The sequence below is a fragment of the Myxine glutinosa genome, chromosome 7 (assembly GCF_964187855.1).
Source record: "Myxine glutinosa chromosome 7, kmMyxGlut1.1, whole genome shotgun sequence".
NCBI lineage: Eukaryota > Metazoa > Chordata > Myxini > Myxiniformes > Myxinidae > Myxine > Myxine glutinosa.
The window spans coordinates 108,452,003-108,470,621 of NC_136267.1; the positions used below are offsets into that span (position 1 = coordinate 108,452,003).

The window sequence follows — 18,619 nt, forward strand, 5'->3', positions numbered from 1 at the left end:
GAAAAAGCACAGGGCCCAGAACACTGCCTTGGGGAACTCCAGCCTGAACAGGAAGAGGAGATGAGAGAAACCCATTCAGGGCCACACGTTGACTACGACCAGAGAGGAAGTCCGCAAGCCATGAGTGGAGGTTTCCATGGATACCATAGGAGGAGAGTTTGGTGAGCAGAGCTGGGTGCCAGACCGTATCGAAGGCACGTGATATGTCAAGTGAGACAGCTCTGATTTCCTGTTTGGCATTGAGGACCTCCATCCATTGTTGAGACAGCAGAAGCAACATGTCCAGAGTAGAATGACCTGGTCTGAATCCAAATTGATGATCAGAGATCAAGCCATTGGAGAAGAGGAAGGATTTGATATCCGAAGCAATGATGGATTCCATGACTTTGCTGATAATTGGAAGCAGGCTGATTGGTCTGTCGTTGCAAGGATCTGTTTTTGCACCTTTTTTGTGTAAAGCGGTAATGTTTGCTGATTTCCAAGATGCTGGCAGATGACCTTGAGCAAAAGAGAGGGTGAAAAGAACATAGAGAGGGTGAGATAGAGCGGCAGAGCAGGATTTTAGGACCCGTGGGTTGATGCCGTCTGGTCCAGTTGCAGAATCAGAGTCGATGTTTGACAGAAGCTTCTCCACCTTGTCAGGAGAGAAGGACAAAGAAGGTCATGATGCATTACATACAAGTACATTGTTGGGATGGGATTTAAAATTGTGCAAGACATTGAAATGTCTATGAACACTGAAATATTTCAATACATGGACATCTGTGCATCTAATACCGACTTAATGTAGTGCAAATAATTGAAAATAATTTATTCATATCTTTTTGTAAATTGTCATGAGATGCAATGGTCAGCATGGGTACTGTAAGTTTAATTTCCACCTGTAAAACGTGTGAAAAATCATTGCAGGCAATCATTTAAAAGTACATTTGCCAATGATACATAACTTTTCTTTTTTTCTAGTGAAGTAAATCTTCCAGTGAAGCAGCCCGAATTCCGCTTGCTTGCTAAAATGGCCGCCGTTCTGCTCCATTGCGTACTTCACCGAATTGAACGCAGTTGCGCACGAGTGGCCATCTTGCTCCGCTCTACGATCTTTGGATCAAACCCCATCTGAGTCATACCAAAGACTTTAAAAATGGTACAGTGGCCTGCAAAAGTATTCACCACCTACCAATATTGCCACATTTAGATGAATTACAAATTGTGTATTATGTCGAAACAATTTTTCCAAATGCACCTTTTCTTCATAACCAAAGATATCAAACTAAACAATGTTATAGTTGAAGGAGGTTACATGTCAGGGACACCTGCAAAAAAAAACAACCTGTACAAATCAAAATTCACTTGTTGAAAAAGTATACAGCCCTTTAGGTCAGTACTTAGTGGTAGCACCTTTTGCAACAATGACTGGTATGAATGGGTCTTTTTGGGTCGGTCTCCACCAGCTTTCCACGGTGAGATGGTGAAATATTTATCCATTCACATAAGAATTGCTCTAGTTCTGCCGATGTTTAATGAGGATCGTTCATTAATGTTCAGTTCGGTTCAAGTCAGGACTTTGACTGGACCACTCAAGAACATTTATTTTCTTCTTATTCAGCTACTCTAGTGTGACTTTACCATTGTGCTTCAGATCATTGTCCTGCTCAAATGTGAATCTCCTATTCAGTTTCAGATTAATGGCTGAATCAAGCAGGTTTTCATCAAGGATTCTCCTGAACTTTGCACCGTCCATTGTACCTTCTATCCAGACCTCCACGCATGGCTTGCAGACTTCCTCTCTGGTCGCAGTCAACGCGTGGCCTTGAATGGAATTCTCTCATCTCCTCTTCCTGTCCAGGCTGGAGTTCCTCAGTGTTCTGGGCCCTGTGCTTTTTCTGGTCTTCCTTAATGATCTATCTGACTCTGGACAATCCTCTCCATCTCTTTGCTGATGACTCCACTCTCTGCTGCTCCATATCTCAACACTCAGATTGGCAGGCAGCAGCCTCTTCACTTTCTGCAGACCTGGATAAAATCACAAAACTGGTCAAACAAGTAGAACATGTCTTTCAATCCTGACAAGTCTCACACTCACTTTGTCTCTCCGAAAAGACGATCTGGACAACCATCTCTTTTCTCAACAATCCTCTCAAAGAAGTTCTGTCACTCAAACTTTTGGATCTCATTATCTGCCAGGATCTTTCCTGGGAAAATCACATTTCCAAGCTGGCCTCCAAAGCCAGTCGCCGACTCGGCAGCCTCCTTCGTGCGAAGTCCTTTCTGGGCACTTCCAAGCTCCTCACCACATACAATGCTTTCATCCACAGCTCAATGAAATACTGCTCTCCCCTCTGGGCCGGTGCTGCTGCCTCACACCTAACTCGGCTTCCCGTGGTTGAAACCAAAGCATTCAGAATTATGGGAATCTCCCGTGATGAAGTTGATTCTGAGGGCCTTTCACTCGTTCACCACAGGTAGGTTGGCGGTCTTTCTGTCTTCTACTGACTCCTCTCTGACCAAGCTCCTCCTGCTCTCTCTCTGTCTGTGCTCTGTCCCCCAAATATTCCTTCAGGATGCACAACATCTGCCAGAAATCCTCTTCTCGTGAAACTGCCAAAATCAAGACCTTAATCTATTCTACCCCTGTTAAAACACCCAAAATCCACATCTTTCAATCTCCAACTTCTTTCCTGAAATTCCTGGTAGTGTTTATTTGCTTTATACCATGTACCCCTCCCTCCCAACCCCCTCCCCTACTCCCAGTCCTCTCCCTTCCACAGATTTACCGACGTCCCTTTTCTCTACTGTTGTTGTTTCCCTCTCTCTCTCGCCTTCTTTTCTCCCACTCCCTTTATTATATGTTTTATGTGTCCGTGCATGTTTTAGTGATTAATGTGTTGGCTCTTACATGAGCCTCAACACTGTGTACAAAACAAAAAAACCTCACCAGTCCCTGCTAATGAGAAGCAGCCCCACCATGTTTGACATGATGCTGCCACCACCATGTTTGACAGTGGGGATTATGTTGACTTAAGATGTGCTCTGTTCAGCTTGCGCCTGAAGTGTAACGCTTTGAATTTAGATCAGAAAGTTCTCTATTTTTGTCTCGTCTGACCACAAAACGTTTCTCCACATGCCTGAAAGTTTCATTAAGATGCGTTTTCGCAAACTCCATACAAGCTTTTGGATGCACCTTTTTCTGTAATGGCTTCTTTCTTGCCACCTGTCCATAGAGGCCAGCTTTGTGAAGGGAACGGGATATTATCGATTGATGAACACTGACTCTCATCTCGGACATAGAGCCTTGCAAATCTTTCAAAGTCATTATTGGATTTACAGTGACATCTCGAACCAGTTTCCTGCTTGCCCGGCTGCTGAGTTTGGACTTGCGACCTGATTTGGCTAGAGTCTGGGTGCTATGATACATCTTCAACTTCTTAATTATGGATTTCACGGTACTCAAAGAGAAAAAGAGAGACTTTGAAATCTTATTGTAACCCTCTCCTGAACGGTGCTTCTCCACCACTTTGTCTGACTTCTTTGGAAAGTTCCTTGGACTTCAAGTTTGCTTTGGTGGTTGACCAAGTGAGTTGCACCTTAAAACTCCTTGGATAAGTGGGGGAGTTTAATTTTTAAGTTAAACCACTGGTTACATACAGGTGAAACCCATTACACTTATTTTGTAACCTTTCAAACAAATAATTTGCTCCTGAAGTGATTTAGGGTTAATTAGACAAAGGGTTTTGAATACTTATGCAACTGAGAATCATCTGATTTTCTCTGTTAATCCACTTTATTCACATTTTATCTGGATTTTTAGCTTTAGCACTTTAGAGTAGCTTGTGAAGACTCAATGTACCGAGTTTGATTTGAAAGCAATGATGAAATAAGATCAGGTGGCATCAAAATATGAAACCTTTGGAGGTGATGACTGCTTTTTCAGGACACTGCACGTGCAGCTTCCTTGCTTGACGCTCAGAATTGGAAAGGATAATGCACGGACAAACAAAGCTGCGAAGGCAATTGCAAACCACATAGTATCATTCTTGCCAATAAACTGTTTTGGCAGCACCAATGCTCTGCAAGGAATACGGTTCATCATATTTGATAGATTAAATGAAAGGAGCTACATTGCCAAACTGACGTCATTGGCATCCAGATTAGGAAAAACAGTTTTAGAACAAGTCAGAAAAGCTTTTTGGGGCTGGAATCCCCAACAAAAACAACAAAACAAGGTAGGAAGGAATGACAAGGTAGGAATGACACCACAGTACAAAATCGCAATCCTTTTATGGATTGCCATCACGACATATTTTGACATTTTTTCCGTCTAAATCCCACAACAAATAAAATACATAATTACACAAAGAAGCACTACAAATCTACAACTACCTCTAAAAGGAATCAAACAATTGTAACGATACAATTGTTACTATTGCCACCTGTAACAAAAATGTCAAACGATGTCATGCTCACCTGCTAATTTATAAATGACCATTTATTTCCATTGTTTAGAAATTCAGTAAAATTTGCATCAATTGATTGGAAAATTATCATGTCAAGTTTTTGTTTGTTACCTTAAAGTGTGGGCTGTGTTTCTCTTCTTTCCCATCAGCATAACGTGAGAAGGGTTTTAATCGTCACAGCAATATTTTTGTGCTCAGTGCTGTTCTACGTAAAGTATCTGGCAGTTGATGACGAGACAGCAAAGTTTCACTTGGGTTTGACATGCATGGCTTCCTCGGTTGTTAGCTTTGCATCACCACTTGCCTCTGTCGTGAGTACCATGCAACCATCATCACCAAAAATGCTTAGGCAAGTTGATTATAAATGAGGGATTCTATTGTGATGGTCGTTGGACAATTTATGAAATAGTTTCAAAGATTTAATTTTTATTTATGTTCTTAGATGTGGTATATCAAGTGATGATCGCTTACAATTTGATAATTGTGCATGACTATTCGAGGCGTGTCACAAACTACATCTGGTTGACTGAACCATTGTATAATACCATGCCATATCACATTGACCGCTACCCAAGTATGTAATCAAGATCAGCCCAAAGAACAAAATGGCTGTTTTTTTTTTTTTTACTGGCAAGAGTACCCGGCGTTGCCTGATGTCGATTTTTTTTTTCTTCCTATTTTTATGCGGGTGCCTAAAACACTTCCCAACACCTACTATGGAAACTTTATATTTAATATAATAACGCACACACTGAATGAATGAATGAATGATCGTTTTGAGGCCATTTTCCCCGCTAGAGCGGGGGTTAGCCTTTCGGGCCCCATGACAATCATGGTTCCCTGTTTGAGGCAATGTTTTTATGGCCGGATGCCCTTCCTGACGCCAACCCTTAGTCGCCTCTTACGATGCGCAGGGATACGGTGTACCTATTCTAAACCGGGGTACACACCGGGATCATTCATCCCAGCAAGCTGGTACTCAATTTGCCGACCTCGGAAAGATGACAGGCTGAGTCAACCCCCCTGGTGTTAATTCAGCGATCGACCGGGATTCGAACCCAGGATCCTGGGATCCCAAGCCGGCACCTTAACCGCTAAGCCAACACCAGACTAATAACGCACACACTAATCAGGGATAATTTAGTATCACATTTCACAAAGCTGCAAAGACTCGGGCACGATAATGATTTAAAAAAAAAAAATCCCCAAAAAATAGAACTTTTTTTTTTTCAAAATATATATATATCTATTTTTGCCTAAAACACACCACGGCACTCCCAGATTAACCTCTGCAAGTTTGACGAATATCCATTGAGTCATCTGTGAGAAAAATGGCGACAGCCACACACACACACAGACAAATAGCTCTCTTATAGTATAGATTATGATGTATCCATCAACGCAGCGTGCAAGGTGGTGCCTTTCATATACAGTGGCCATAAGAAAATCTTGAAAATCTTCTGGCCTGACATGGCTAGTAAGAAAGATGTTGAAAGGCTAACAGAGAGGAAAAACATTGTAGAACTAGAACGGCACTCAGTAGAGAGCACACCTCCACCAGGTGAACAGTTTACGTTTTGTATCCCAGAGTAGACCACAAAATCACAATACAGAATCGCATTTTATCAAAATCATCTGTCTACAACTTTTTGACATATCCTGCTTTGTATCGTTTTTGGCACTATCTCCCAATGGTGAAGACTCACTTAAAAAGTTCTCCTAACTGGATCCGGATCCGGATCTTCACCAAAATTGAATCGATTCTTCCTTGTCATACACACAACATGTTTACCAAGTTTCGTCCAAATCCGTCCATACCTTTTTGAGATATCCTGCTATATGTTGGTTTTACCCTATCACTCAATGGTGAATAATCGCTGAAAAAATTAAATAATTCTCATATCCGAATCTACATGCAGGTCCTCACCAAAATCGAACCGATTCTTCCTTGTCACACACACAACCTCTCCACCAAGATTCGTCCAAATCTGTCCATAACCTTTTGAGATATTGTGCTGTTTATCGTTTTTGGCCCTATCTCCCAATGGTGAAGAATCACTTAAAAAATTCTAGTAGCCGGATCCGAATCCGGATCTTCCCAAAAATCTTGTATTTTTGTCCGTGTCACACACGCTACCTTTCTGCCAAATTTCGTACAAATCCGTCCACAATTTTTGAGATATATTGGTCACAAACAAACGGACAGACAAACAGACAGCGGTGAAAACATAACCTCCATCCACCTTTGGTCGGCTTGTTATTGTCACCTATCCAACTCATCCACCAAATTTTGTTGTAACCGGTCTTAAATTTTTTGAGACATCATTCTCTATCATTTGGCCCTTTCTGTCAATAGTGAAGAATCACCTTTAACATTCTCTGATCCAGATTTGAATCTCCCCCAAAGTTCAATCAATTCTTCCTTGTGTTACATATTTATGTGAATGTATGTGAATTACCATGCAGGTGTTTGCTTCCGTGTGTAGTATATTAAGTTGTTGTGTAGTTGTTGTGGTTGGAGGGTCAGGAGCCCTTCTGAAAGAGTGGCAGGAAACGGAAGTGGCCGGAAGCGGAAGTGACGGGAAACGGAGGAAAAAAGACACGAGGGAAAGGAAGGTTTCTTCTTCCTCGCCCCGCTCCGACAAAAGGTGGAAGCGACCTTGCGCTGCGTGGAAAACGCGCCGTTTCGAAACGTCTGGCGAGAGGAGTTACCTGGGCGGTAAATACCTTTTGACACGTCCAGTCACCGTGAGTTCGTGCACGAAACCAAGCGTCCGGGACAGTTTGCCCCGTCTACAAAAAGGCGTACGGGTCCGCACGTTGGGCCTCGCTCGCGTCGGAAGCCGCGCTGGGTTTTTGCCAATCTACAAGGACGCGTAAGGGTCGCACTTGGGGCCTCGCGCCCGTTGGACGCCGCGCTGGGTTTGCCCCGTGGCTTGGCAAGGAGGTGCGCTGCAGCCGCGGCCCCAGTACGAGACTGCACGTTGGGAGCACGTCCGCCCGGGGTTCGTCCAACCGCCCGTGTGCGGAGAGGAGAGACATTGACCACGGAGGGAGTCAGGAGTGGGGCTCACGTGAGGAATGTATAAGATTAAGATGGCCATCTTAGAGTTTGTGTAGATGAGTTCACATGGTTGTAATATTGATTGTGCCTGGTTGTGTAGTGTTGATTGCTCGGGGAACATCTCCGTGGTTGTGTCTTTGAAAGTGTTTGGTATCATTACCATTGGGAAATATATACTTGCACATCAGTTGTCTCCTGGGTGAAATTCCTATGGATTGCGTGGCGAATGCGCCTATATAATACTATTTGCTGGCGAAGGTCCTCTCACGGTCCGGGGGTCACCGAGACCTGGTATGCACTGAGGGGACCACGTAACAGAATTGGGGGCTCGTCCAAATTACGATTTGCGGTTTCGCAATTGGGTCTACGTCCGGGATCTAAAAGTGTATAAAATAATAAAATAATAATATTTTTGGTAATTAAAATTTATTAATTAATTATTAATTGGTAATTTTTTTTTTTGTGAGAAATTGGGGTAAAATCTTGGGTGAAGGTTAACAGGTGTTAACGATAGGCACCATGGCGTTTGTGGCACAGAACTTTGGGGTAACCCCGAGTGAGGCACAGTTCCGAGCGTTGCTAAAGTCGGATCTCTTGAAATTGGCCAAACATTTTAACTTGGAGGTCCGAACTAATTTGAGGAAGGCAGAGTTGCAGGCCACGGTGATACAATCTATGGTGGGATTAGGAACATGGGACGAGTTAGCCTGGGAGTGGCTACCCGAAGAACCAGAAGACGTGGAGCTCCGGAAACTGGAGTTGCAATTACGGAGCCAGGAACGGATCAAAGAAGAAGAAAGGAAAGCAGAAGAGAGAAGAGAAGAGAAGCAAGCAGAGGAAAGGAGAGTGGAACGAGAACTCCAGGAAAGGTTAAAAGAAGAAGAAAGGAAAGCAGAAGCGAGGAGGGAAGAGAAACAAGCAGAGGAAAGGAGAGTGGAAAGAGAACTCCAGGAAAGAAGAGAAAAGGAACAAGCAGAGGAAAGGAGAGCTGCAAGGGACCTCGAAGCAGAGGAGAGAAAAGCGGAAAGGGAATTAAAGGAACGTGACATGGAGCTTCAGCAAGAAATCAAAGTCAAGGAGCTGGAGTTAATGAGAGAACGGGGAGAGGCACCACCCTTGCTGACGGGGTCGACACCTCACCAGAAAACCTGGGATGTGGGCAGACATGTGAGGCTGGTTCCACCGTTCAGTGAAAAGGAAGTCGCGAAATTCTTCCCACACTTTGAGAAAGTGGCTCGACAATTAAACTGGCCGGAGGAGGCCTGGACCATACTCGTACAAAGTGTGCTGGTGGGGAAAGCTCAGGAAATTTATTCGGCGCTACCAATGGACCAATGTGCAGATTATGAGGTACTGAAGAAGCACATCCTCAAGGCCTATGAGTTGGTTCCGGAAGCTTACAGGCAAAAATTCAGGAATGCCAGGAAGAGGGAGAGTGAGACCCATGTGGAGTTTGCCAGAGTGAAAGAAAACATGTTTGATCGGTGGTGTGAGTCAAAAGGAGTCGGGAAAGACTTCGAGACATTGCGGGACTTGATCCTGGTGGAGGAATTCCAGCAGTGTGTCCACGAGGACATCAAAGTGTACCTGCAGGAAAAGAAGGTACCAAAGTTGTGGGACGCAGCCACCATGGCAGATGATTATGCCTTAACCCACCGAATAGGGGTCCACGAACCTAACTCCTCGCCTAGATCTCCGCAGGGGAGGTGGGGAACAGCAGGTGCGGAGAACGACCATACATGGCGGCGGCCTCGAGATGATTATGGGGACAACTATGATACCCCACCGGTTCGAAATCAGAGGGATGCGGGCCCAAGACAAACTTATAGTTCGGGGGGCCCGAGGCAGACCCCGAGTTTTTCCTCCGGGCCTACTTGCGCGTTTTGCAAAAAACCTGGACACTTGATGTCCAGTTGTTACCTCATGAAAAGGGACAACCCAGAGCGGAGTCCGACTATTACAACTCCGAATGCGATGGCTAGCGTAAGAAATCGCCATCAAGAGGGTTACCAACCATTTGTTTCCGAGGGGTTTGTGTCACTGGATGGAGCCTCGACTAACCGGAGACCGGTTAGGATATTGAGAGACACAGGGGCCCATCAATCTTTAATGCTTGAAGGCATTTTGCCATGGTCCGAGGAGACGGCAACGGGGGATAGTGTTCGTTTACAGGGGATCGGGGGCGGTGTTAGTGCTCCCCTTCAGGTCATCCAGTTGGAGTCCGATTTGGTGTCAGGACCGGTCACCGTCGGTTTACAAGCCACGTTTCCTGTAGAGGGTGTATCTGTGGTTCTCGGGAATGATTTGGCCGGGGGTCAAGTTTATGGTAACCTGAGGGTTGAGAAAGAGCCCAGCAGGGAAAATAACACCACACCAGCTCGGGATGGTGACAAAAGTGCCAAGTTATTTGTAGGGGGACTGAACTTCAAAACAGAGGAAGAAGTTCTGACCTCTGTCTTCAACAGATATGGGCCGCTGGTGGAAGTGCGGTTGGTAAGAGACTGGGAAACGCAACAGTCAAGAGGGTTCGGCTTTGTCACGTTTGCCAGCACAAAAGACGCCAGAGAGGCAGAGAAGAATTGGAATGGCAAGGATTTGGAGGGTCGGACCATAACAGTAGGGAAGGCATTTCGTAGGCGTCGAGAGGTCTACAGGAGAGGACAACTGGGCGGTAGTTTTGGTGGTGGCCGCAGTCAATATTATTATGGAGGCTCCCTGAGTTACGGCCGCTCCCGAAGGAAGAATTGGCAAAGTAGTGGCCGAGAAGAAGACCGGTATTCAGGGGACTACAGGGACCAGTGGTCCCACCCTAATTATTAGGGACGTTCTGAGAAGTTGAAGCACTGAAGGCGGCGGAGCCGCCGAGCCAAGATTCCTACACGAATTAACCGTGAACGCCGTTCCTAAAGGCGCCCATGTAGAGAACTTTCCTGCACGGACTAACCGTGAACTCCACGTTCCTCAAGGCGCCCATGTAGAGAACTTTCCTGCACGGACTAACCGTGAACTCCGCGTTCCTAAAGGCATCCATGTAGTGAATACTCGGCTTGGCCTCCCGGAAAAGTGCTATCGAGTGGCTTAACTGGCTTTATTTTTAAGTGATAACTGTGCCCGGGGGGGAATTGATAATGTGGGGGGGTTGAGTTATCTGGTTTGTTTCTCCAAATTGGCCGGCAAAGAAAGTTTTCGCTGGGTTCAAACTTTCTTTCTTGAAGGGGGGGAGTGTTACATATTTATGTGAATGTATGTGAATTACCATGCAGGTGTTTGCTTCCGTGTGTAGTATATTAAGTTGTTGTGTAGTTGTTGTGGTTGGAGGGTCAGGAGCCCTTCTGAAAGAGTGGCAGGAAACGGAAGTGGCCGGAAGCGGAAGTGACGGGAAACGGAGGAAAAAAGACACGAGGGAAAGGAAGGTTTCTTCTTCCTCGCCCCGCTCCGACAAAAGGTGGAAGCGACCTTGCGCTGCGTGGAAAACGCGCCGTTTCGAAACGTCTGGCGAGAGGAGTTACCTGGGCGGTAAATACCTTTTGACACGTCCAGTCACCGTGAGTTCGTGCACGAAACCAAGCGTCCGGGACAGTTTGCCCCGTCTACAAAAAGGCGTACGGGTCCGCACGTTGGGCCTCGCTCGCGTCGGAAGCCGCGCTGGGTTTTTGCCAATCTACAAGGACGCGTAAGGGTCGCACTTGGGGCCTCGCGCCCGTTGGACGCCGCGCTGGGTTTGCCCCGTGGCTTGGCAAGGAGGTGCGCTGCAGCCGCGGCCCCAGTACGAGACTGCACGTTGGGAGCACGTCCGCCCGGGGTTCGTCCAACCGCCCGTGTGCGGAGAGGAGAGACATTGACCACGGAGGGAGTCAGGAGTGGGGCTCACGTGAGGAATGTATAAGATTAAGATGGCCATCTTAGAGTTTGTGTAGATGAGTTCACATGGTTGTAATATTGATTGTGCCTGGTTGTGTAGTGTTGATTGCTCGGGGAACATCTCCGTGGTTGTGTCTTTGAAAGTGTTTGGTATCATTACCATTGGGAAATATATACTTGCACATCAGTTGTCTCCTGGGTGAAATTCCTATGGATTGCGTGGCGAATGCGCCTATATAATACTATTTGCTGGCGAAGGTCCTCTCACGGTCCGGGGGTCACCGAGACCTGGTATGCACTGAGGGGACCACGTAACACTTGTCACACACCCTACCTGTCCACCAATTTTTGTCTGAATCCATCTACTACTTTTTGAGATATCCTGTTCACAGATAAACAGACAGGGGTGAAAACATAACCTCTACCTATCTTCGGTGGTGGAGGTAATAAATCAAAATGAGGAGGTGGAGATGGATTGGTCAGTCACGTGTTGCACATGGATGATCAAGATATACCGAAAAGAGCAATATACTGGGCACCTAGTGGGAATATAAGGGTGGGACGGCCAAGAGAGACATGGCGACGTACAGTCGAGAAAGAAATGAAAAGAATAAAGAAAAGTCATTTGCAATAAAATTGGAACATTTGCCCAAGACCGACGAAAGTGGCAATTTCATTGGAAGCTCCATATGCCATGCGGTATAAAAACCACCGTTTAGAGGCCATTTTTCCCCGCAGAGCGGGGGTTGGCCTTTTCGGAGACCGTGGTAGTTGTTGTTTTTTGGTCCCCTTTTTGAAGCAATGTTTTACGGCCGGATGCCCTTCCTGACGCCAACCCTTTTTGCCGCCTTCAACGACAAACAGGGAATTACCAGTGAACTGGTACTCAATTAGCCGACCTCGGAAGGATGACAGGCTGAGTCAACCCCCCTGGCGTTAATTCGGCGATCGACCGAGATTCGAACCCAGGATCCTAGGATCCTAAGCCATGCGGTATGATGCGGTAGGATTCATGCGGTATGATGCGGTAGGATTCATGCGGTATGATGGGTGAATAAGAATTTGCACCAAAATTGGAGGAGAGACTGCTTGGAAAACCTTTTTTCATTTTTTTCTGTATGTGTTCTCTTCTTTGGCATGGCCATCGGGGATTTACATTTATTTCTCCGTCGTCCTGCCCCTCTCAGCTTCCCCTCGTACTGCCCCGTCTCAGCTTCCCCCTCGTTCTACTGGTGCTTGCGTGTGCGTGTTCGTGAGTGTGCTTGTGCGTGTGTCGGCCATTGGTTGTTATCTCCAAATACGGGTTCTAGAAGGTAAAACGGAGCCCTCCCCGGTCTCGATGTATCTACCTTCATATGTGTGTATATGTATGAGTGTGTGCACGTATATGCGTGTGTGTATGTATGCATGCAAGTTGTTTTTGCCTGCTATCCTCACATGTGAGTATGCCTCAGGAGACGACCAAATGTACTGCAGACACCAAATTGTGTATATTATTATGTTACAACAGAAAATTAATGGGGATTGATGTAGATAGTGTGCTCGCAATATTCCTCTCCATCATAGCATCCTCGCTGCACCTGTCTAAATCTGAAGCGGCAGGAGAGTCTTTTCTCAACTTGTTTGAACAGAAAGGATTCCAACTCGTGCAATTGAACAGAATCCAAATCAGTCAAGACTGCCCATTTCAATCTAACTTTTTTGGAAAAATACGTACACATCTCAGGCATGAAGGGCTCAGTGTACTCAGCACTTTATATACACACTGCAGTTATTGTCACAGAGGCATGTCAGTTCATCATTGTGGGAGTTTTTCGACATCAGACAGAATTGCAAACAAAAATAAGAATCAAGGGTTTAACATCCCACCTGAGATGGTTTGCCAACAAGGTTTATGTGTTTGCATCATCATATCTGTGCTAAAACTTTGTTTCACCATCAGTGTGCACTCTTATCACTGATAATCACTACTTTTATTTTCTTGTAATATTTTCATGAAATAAATATTCCACAAGAAATTGAATCTTACACGAAATGAAAAATAATTATTTCAGTACTGATAAGGGATATGCAGGTACAGAAAGGTATGTGGTTTACATGATCCTGTTTATTATGTGCCATTATTTTGCATTATCAGTTTACATTTTTACATCTTGAACATAAGACTACAAACATCTTATCCTTCCGTCTTCATTGCGTTTTTATTTTACCATGAAGGGTAAAATGTAAAACAAAATTGTATATATTGTTTTCTTTTTCTTCTTCGTGGCAGGCTGAAGTGATGAGAACACAATGCACCGAGTGCCTAGCTTTCTCACTGTGCCTTACAAATTTTCTGGTTGCAATTCAATGGTTTATTTATGGAATGATCATCAAGAACAACTTTGTGAAGGTAATTACCATTCTGCTGAGGCAACAAAGTCGAATGACAGGCATTCGAATGGCAATGACATGTATATGTATGAGCAATGTATGTATATGTATGAGCAATGACAATGGCAACGACAGGCAATGACAGACAGGCTTCGAATGACCTCGAAGAGGCAATGAGTTTTATTTTGGGGCCATGTACTTATTGTGCATGTACATAGGCGGAGGTGGTGGGTGTTCAGGTCTTGGTACATACAGGGGGCGGAGGTGGGGCAAAGTGATTGTTGACTGTTTGTACACACCATGTTGTTTGACATGCAGGGTATTTTGTCCGATAGAAGATGGGGTATTTGTGCAGATCGTTGACAATTTTATTTTAATTTAATCCATTTTAAATTCAGGCTGTAATACAACAAAATGTGAAAAGGTCAAGGGGTGTGAATACTTTCTGAAGCCATTGTATTTGCATGATCTTTGTCGTATTTTTTTTATCATCCCACATTATACTCATCATGAGGCTGACACTATCCTTGAAAGGGTTGATCATGGTCAATTAAAGTGGTTAAATAGATTACCCTTCCCCTACCAGTTGAAAATCTTCCCCCTAATCCCACCCACCTCCCAAAAAAAGTTCAAAAGAAATGTATAAAAGCTAAAAACTAACATTTTTTTTTTGTCACCATAAACCCCCTTAGGGCCCAATTATGCAAGCCAAGGTTGGTAGCACTGCGTCCCAGCCCTTGATTATGGAGAACCCCTTTCCCCACACACCCCTCCAAACATTTTTTACTAGACCCTGTTTTACTCCCCATTGTCCCCAATTATGCGTGCAATAGGTTTTGTTGCGATCACTAAAATTGTTACAATGATCCCCTCCTACCTCCTTTCCGTCTTCCCCTCACAAACACACCCACTATAATCGCCATGCCAATTAATCTCCCCATGTGCCCCCTCCCACCTCCCTCCACCCCCCCCAATATGTCTGTCAAGGCTGGTAGCCTTATAATGCCCCCCCCCCCCCACGTGGCATGAAGATAGCCGTTTAATCTCCCGGGAGTGACCAAAATATCCCTTACATGTACAATGTGATCTTGCCTTCGTGGAACCATGGCCGTGCAGTCTTACATATAATGTGTTTTATTGTGTGTGGGGCAACATAGCAGAAGTTCAGCAGGTGTCATCTGTGTCATCAAACCAAATGTCATTACACTTCTTCTTTTGTATGCAACTCAAAGCTGTCGGGCTGCATCATTGACTAAGGGGTGTGGCTGTGCAGCTGATGCAATTTGGCTATGGTGCCGGCAATAGCTTGCCTACTCTCCGAGAAAGCCGCCATGAGATATTTAGCGTCCATCAACTTATGTCGGCAGAAGGGATGCCATGCAGTTTAACGTCCATCTGAGGGATGGCACACACACATTGATGAATCCCCTCTCTACCTGCGAAACACAGGATGACACTTTATAGCCGGGTCGGTTTTCAAACCCAGGCTAGACAGCTTAGAGGCGAGTGGGCCTATTTCTAGGCCATCCTGTCAGCCCTCATAGCCATTGTTGCTGCGTATTTTTTACATGCACTTCTTGGGAAGGGGGAAGGGGGGCGGAGGAAGGGTGAATCCCCTTACGGACAATTGTTGATGGCCAGATGCACACACGGATGCAGGCACGCCGAGACTGAGCTCCATTTGTATTATAGATTTGTATCTTTCGATTTGTTTTGCCTTTGTATTTGGTATTGGAAATTTGTATTTGAAAAAAAGCTCCATTTGTATTTGAGCATGGAATGAAGGTATTGGAAAGGGTGTTGGAGAGGAGGATAAGGAAGAAAGTGAAGATCGACGAAATGCAGTTTGGATTTATGCCAGGAAGAGGAACGACAGACGCGCTTTTCATTGTGAGGCAGTTGCAGGAGAAGTACATGGAGAAGAGGAAGAAGTTGTTTCTTGGGTTTGTTGATCTGGAGAAAGCATTCGATCGGGTTCCACGCAAAGTATTGACATGGGCATTGAGGAAGTTAGGAGTGGAGGAATGGTTGATCAGAGTAGTGATGGCAATGTACAAAAGAGCGCGCACAGCTGTAAGGACGAAGGACAGGAACAGTGGTGAGTTTGAGGTGAAGGTGGGAGTGCATCAGGGGTCGGTACTAAGTCCACTACTATTTGTAGCTGTGATGGAGGTGCTGGCTCAGAACGTAAAGGAGGGTTTACCGTGGGAGTTGTTGTATGCAGATGATCTGGTGTTTATTGCGGAAAGTATGGATGGACTGAAGGAAAAGATGAACACGTGGAAGGAATGTATGGAGACAAAAGGTCTGAAGGTGAATATCAGAAAGACGAAGGTGATGGCAAGTGGTAAAGCATGTGGTGAGGTGGAAAGAACTGGGAAGTGGCCCTGTGCTGTGTGCAGGAAGGGTGTCGGAGTGAACTCCATTCAATGTACAATGTGCGCTGAGTGGGTTCATCAAAAATGTAGTGGTCTGAGAGGGTCATTAACCAGTGTGGCAGCTACATTCAAATGTAAGGTGTGTACAGAGGGAGCTGCAGATGGAGGAAATGTTGAGTTGGATCTTGGAGACGGCATGAAGCTGGAAGGTGTGAAAACATTTTGCTACCTCGGAGACATGCTGAATGGAGAAGGTGGATCAGACTCGGCAACGGTTGCTCGAGTGAGATGTGCATGGAAGAAGTTTCGGGAATTGAGTGGCGTGCTGATGATGAGGGGAGTGTCGTTGAAGCTGAAGGGAAAGGTGTATGCTGCATGTGTGAGAAGTGTTATGATTTATGGGAGCGAGACATGGGTGATGAACGTAGAGCAGCAACGAAGGTTGGAAAGGGTGGAAATGCGAATGGTTCGACGGATGTGCGGAGTATCGTTGAGAGAGAGGAAGACAAATGATGAATTGCGAAAGATGATGGGAATAGAGCCTGTGATTGATGCTGTGAAGAGGAACAGGTTGAGATGGTTTGGTCATGTGTTGAGGAAGGATGAAAGTGACTGGTTGAGAAGAGTGATGGAAATGAATGTAGAAGGAAGTAGAAGACGGGGAAGACCGAGAAAGACTTGGCTAAAGGTGGTGGAAGAAGAAATGCGGGCAAGGGGGTTAACAAGGAGAGATGCAGAAAATAGGGCAAAATGGAGAAGATTGTCATGGGGACCGCAAGGCTAACCCCCGCTCTAGCAGGGAAAATGGCCTTTAAAATGCATGTTGTTGTTGTTGTTGATTTGTTTTGCCTGCATGAGAGAGTTTCTGGAAACTGTACTTGTGAAGCCAAATGTTTAAAGAACTAGTTAAACTGATTTCAAAATCAAACTGTTGAGATATCGTAGTTTGCAACAATTTATCATCTAAATCTTTAGTCTCAAAGCAACTTTTGCTTTTTCCAGGTTCCTAATATGCTGGGCTCAGCTCTTTGCCTGGCGCAGCTCTTCCTGTTTGTGATTTATCCTCGGTCCAAGAGTCAAACTCGAATTGAATTGTGATCAATTTGCAGCAGAACCTACCTGAAGTGTGTTCAAAAACCTCAAATGTTTTATTTTGAGCAATAGTAACGAAACATTTCTTCGCACCGCCAAAGGATGAAAGACCATCAACTATTTTGAACAGAATTTTTGTTCTGCTCTACGTTTTGCCCTATCGCTCTGCGGTGCTTCGATAACCGAAAGCTGAAAACTTATTGCACTTCATAAATACATTTGGCTGTGATAATGTTGCTGGACGTTTGTCATTTATGATTGCAATGCAATGCCTTAAAGGCAACAAATTGATTTGGAACATCGCATTTTGAAAAATGTAAACGATTGTTTTTTCACGTATAGATTTTCTAACTTTTGAGGGCACAATTTTTCGACCATTTGCTCTTAGCAAACACAATATTGCCTTGAAATATGCAATTACCTTTTGGCAACACATTCCAATGCGAAAGGAAATTAATCATTTTATATAAGGGGTGAATCATAATAATGTATTTCAATACTTTAAGATGTTTTTCCTCAGCTCAATTTTGAGTTGATTATTTTCCATGCCCATCAGGCAGAGGTTCCCCTGCAAAAATAGGAATGTCAAGTGCTTGCCTTAACTATATTATGCAGAAATTTGAAGTGTTTATACATTATTCTGATTCAACCGGTATATACACTATTTACCTTTTATTTTCATTTTTTTGCTTGTCTGCCAAAACAAATGTTTTCTTTTTTTTTTAATTTCCAACTTCTTATAACATTGAATACTTGAATCTAATATGAAAATTGTCCAAGTTTTTAATTGGTCTGTTTTAACTTTAAATATGTAGCATTATCTTGCCATCATATCCCGTATGAAGAACTTTTTCCAGAAAATGTATTTTTTGCTAATTGTACTTTGTTTAAATTTTTGAGAAATGCAGATATGCTTTTGAAGTACATTCATGTGGCATCATCATTTGGAGGCATCATCATCATCATCATCATCTATTGCAACGTGGAATTTTTTTTTTTCTTTCGTATATGTTTAAGAAAACAAAAATTGTAAATGTTTTTTGAAAAATAATTGTTCTTTGTATTAATGCAAATTCCTGATGATGCTTATGCCCAATAAAAGCCGCTGAACCTCAGGTGTTCATATTTTTCATTTGGATTACGATACCACATTTGCTGTAGCCTCGAGAGCAAGTTATATGCATATACAAGATACAAAAGTTATTTTCCAAATTAAAAAGGGGGGTAATCAACCCCAAATACATCTGGCTTTAAGTTTCTCTTCATCTATCTATAATTCCAGCAATCTCTGTGTGTCTGTCTGTGTGTCTGTGACCGCTGTTTCTCGACAACCACGGGTCCGATATACTTGAAACTTGCCAGGTATATTGCTGGGGACCCGAGGATGTGCCTTTTCAAGG

General features: G+C 44.3%; 1 protein-coding gene across 1 annotated transcript; it reads left to right on the plus strand.

Annotated features, from left to right (window-relative positions):
• Positions 1–1,406: 1,406 nt before the first annotated feature.
• Positions 1,407–18,334, plus strand: SLC50A1 (solute carrier family 50 member 1). The gene is made up of 5 exons (XM_078782713.1): positions 1,407–1,413; positions 3,877–4,220; positions 4,601–4,762; positions 13,649–13,768; positions 17,130–18,334. Exons 1-5 carry the CDS (start codon positions 1,407–1,409, stop codon positions 17,223–17,225), a joined length of 729 nt encoding a protein of 242 aa, XP_078638839.1. The 3' UTR covers positions 17,226–18,334.
• The last annotated feature ends 285 nt before the right edge of the window (positions 18,335–18,619 follow it).

Bases quoted from the DNA above. Each gene is read 5' to 3' on its own strand.
- SLC50A1 (XM_078782713.1), top strand. The intron at 4,221-4,600 runs GTAGGAAGGAAT...CTTTCCCATCAG, and splicing joins AACAAAAACAACAAAACAAG to CATAACGTGAGAAGGGTTTT. The intron at 13,769-17,129 runs GTAATTACCATT...TGCTTTTTCCAG, and splicing joins TCAAGAACAACTTTGTGAAG to GTTCCTAATATGCTGGGCTC.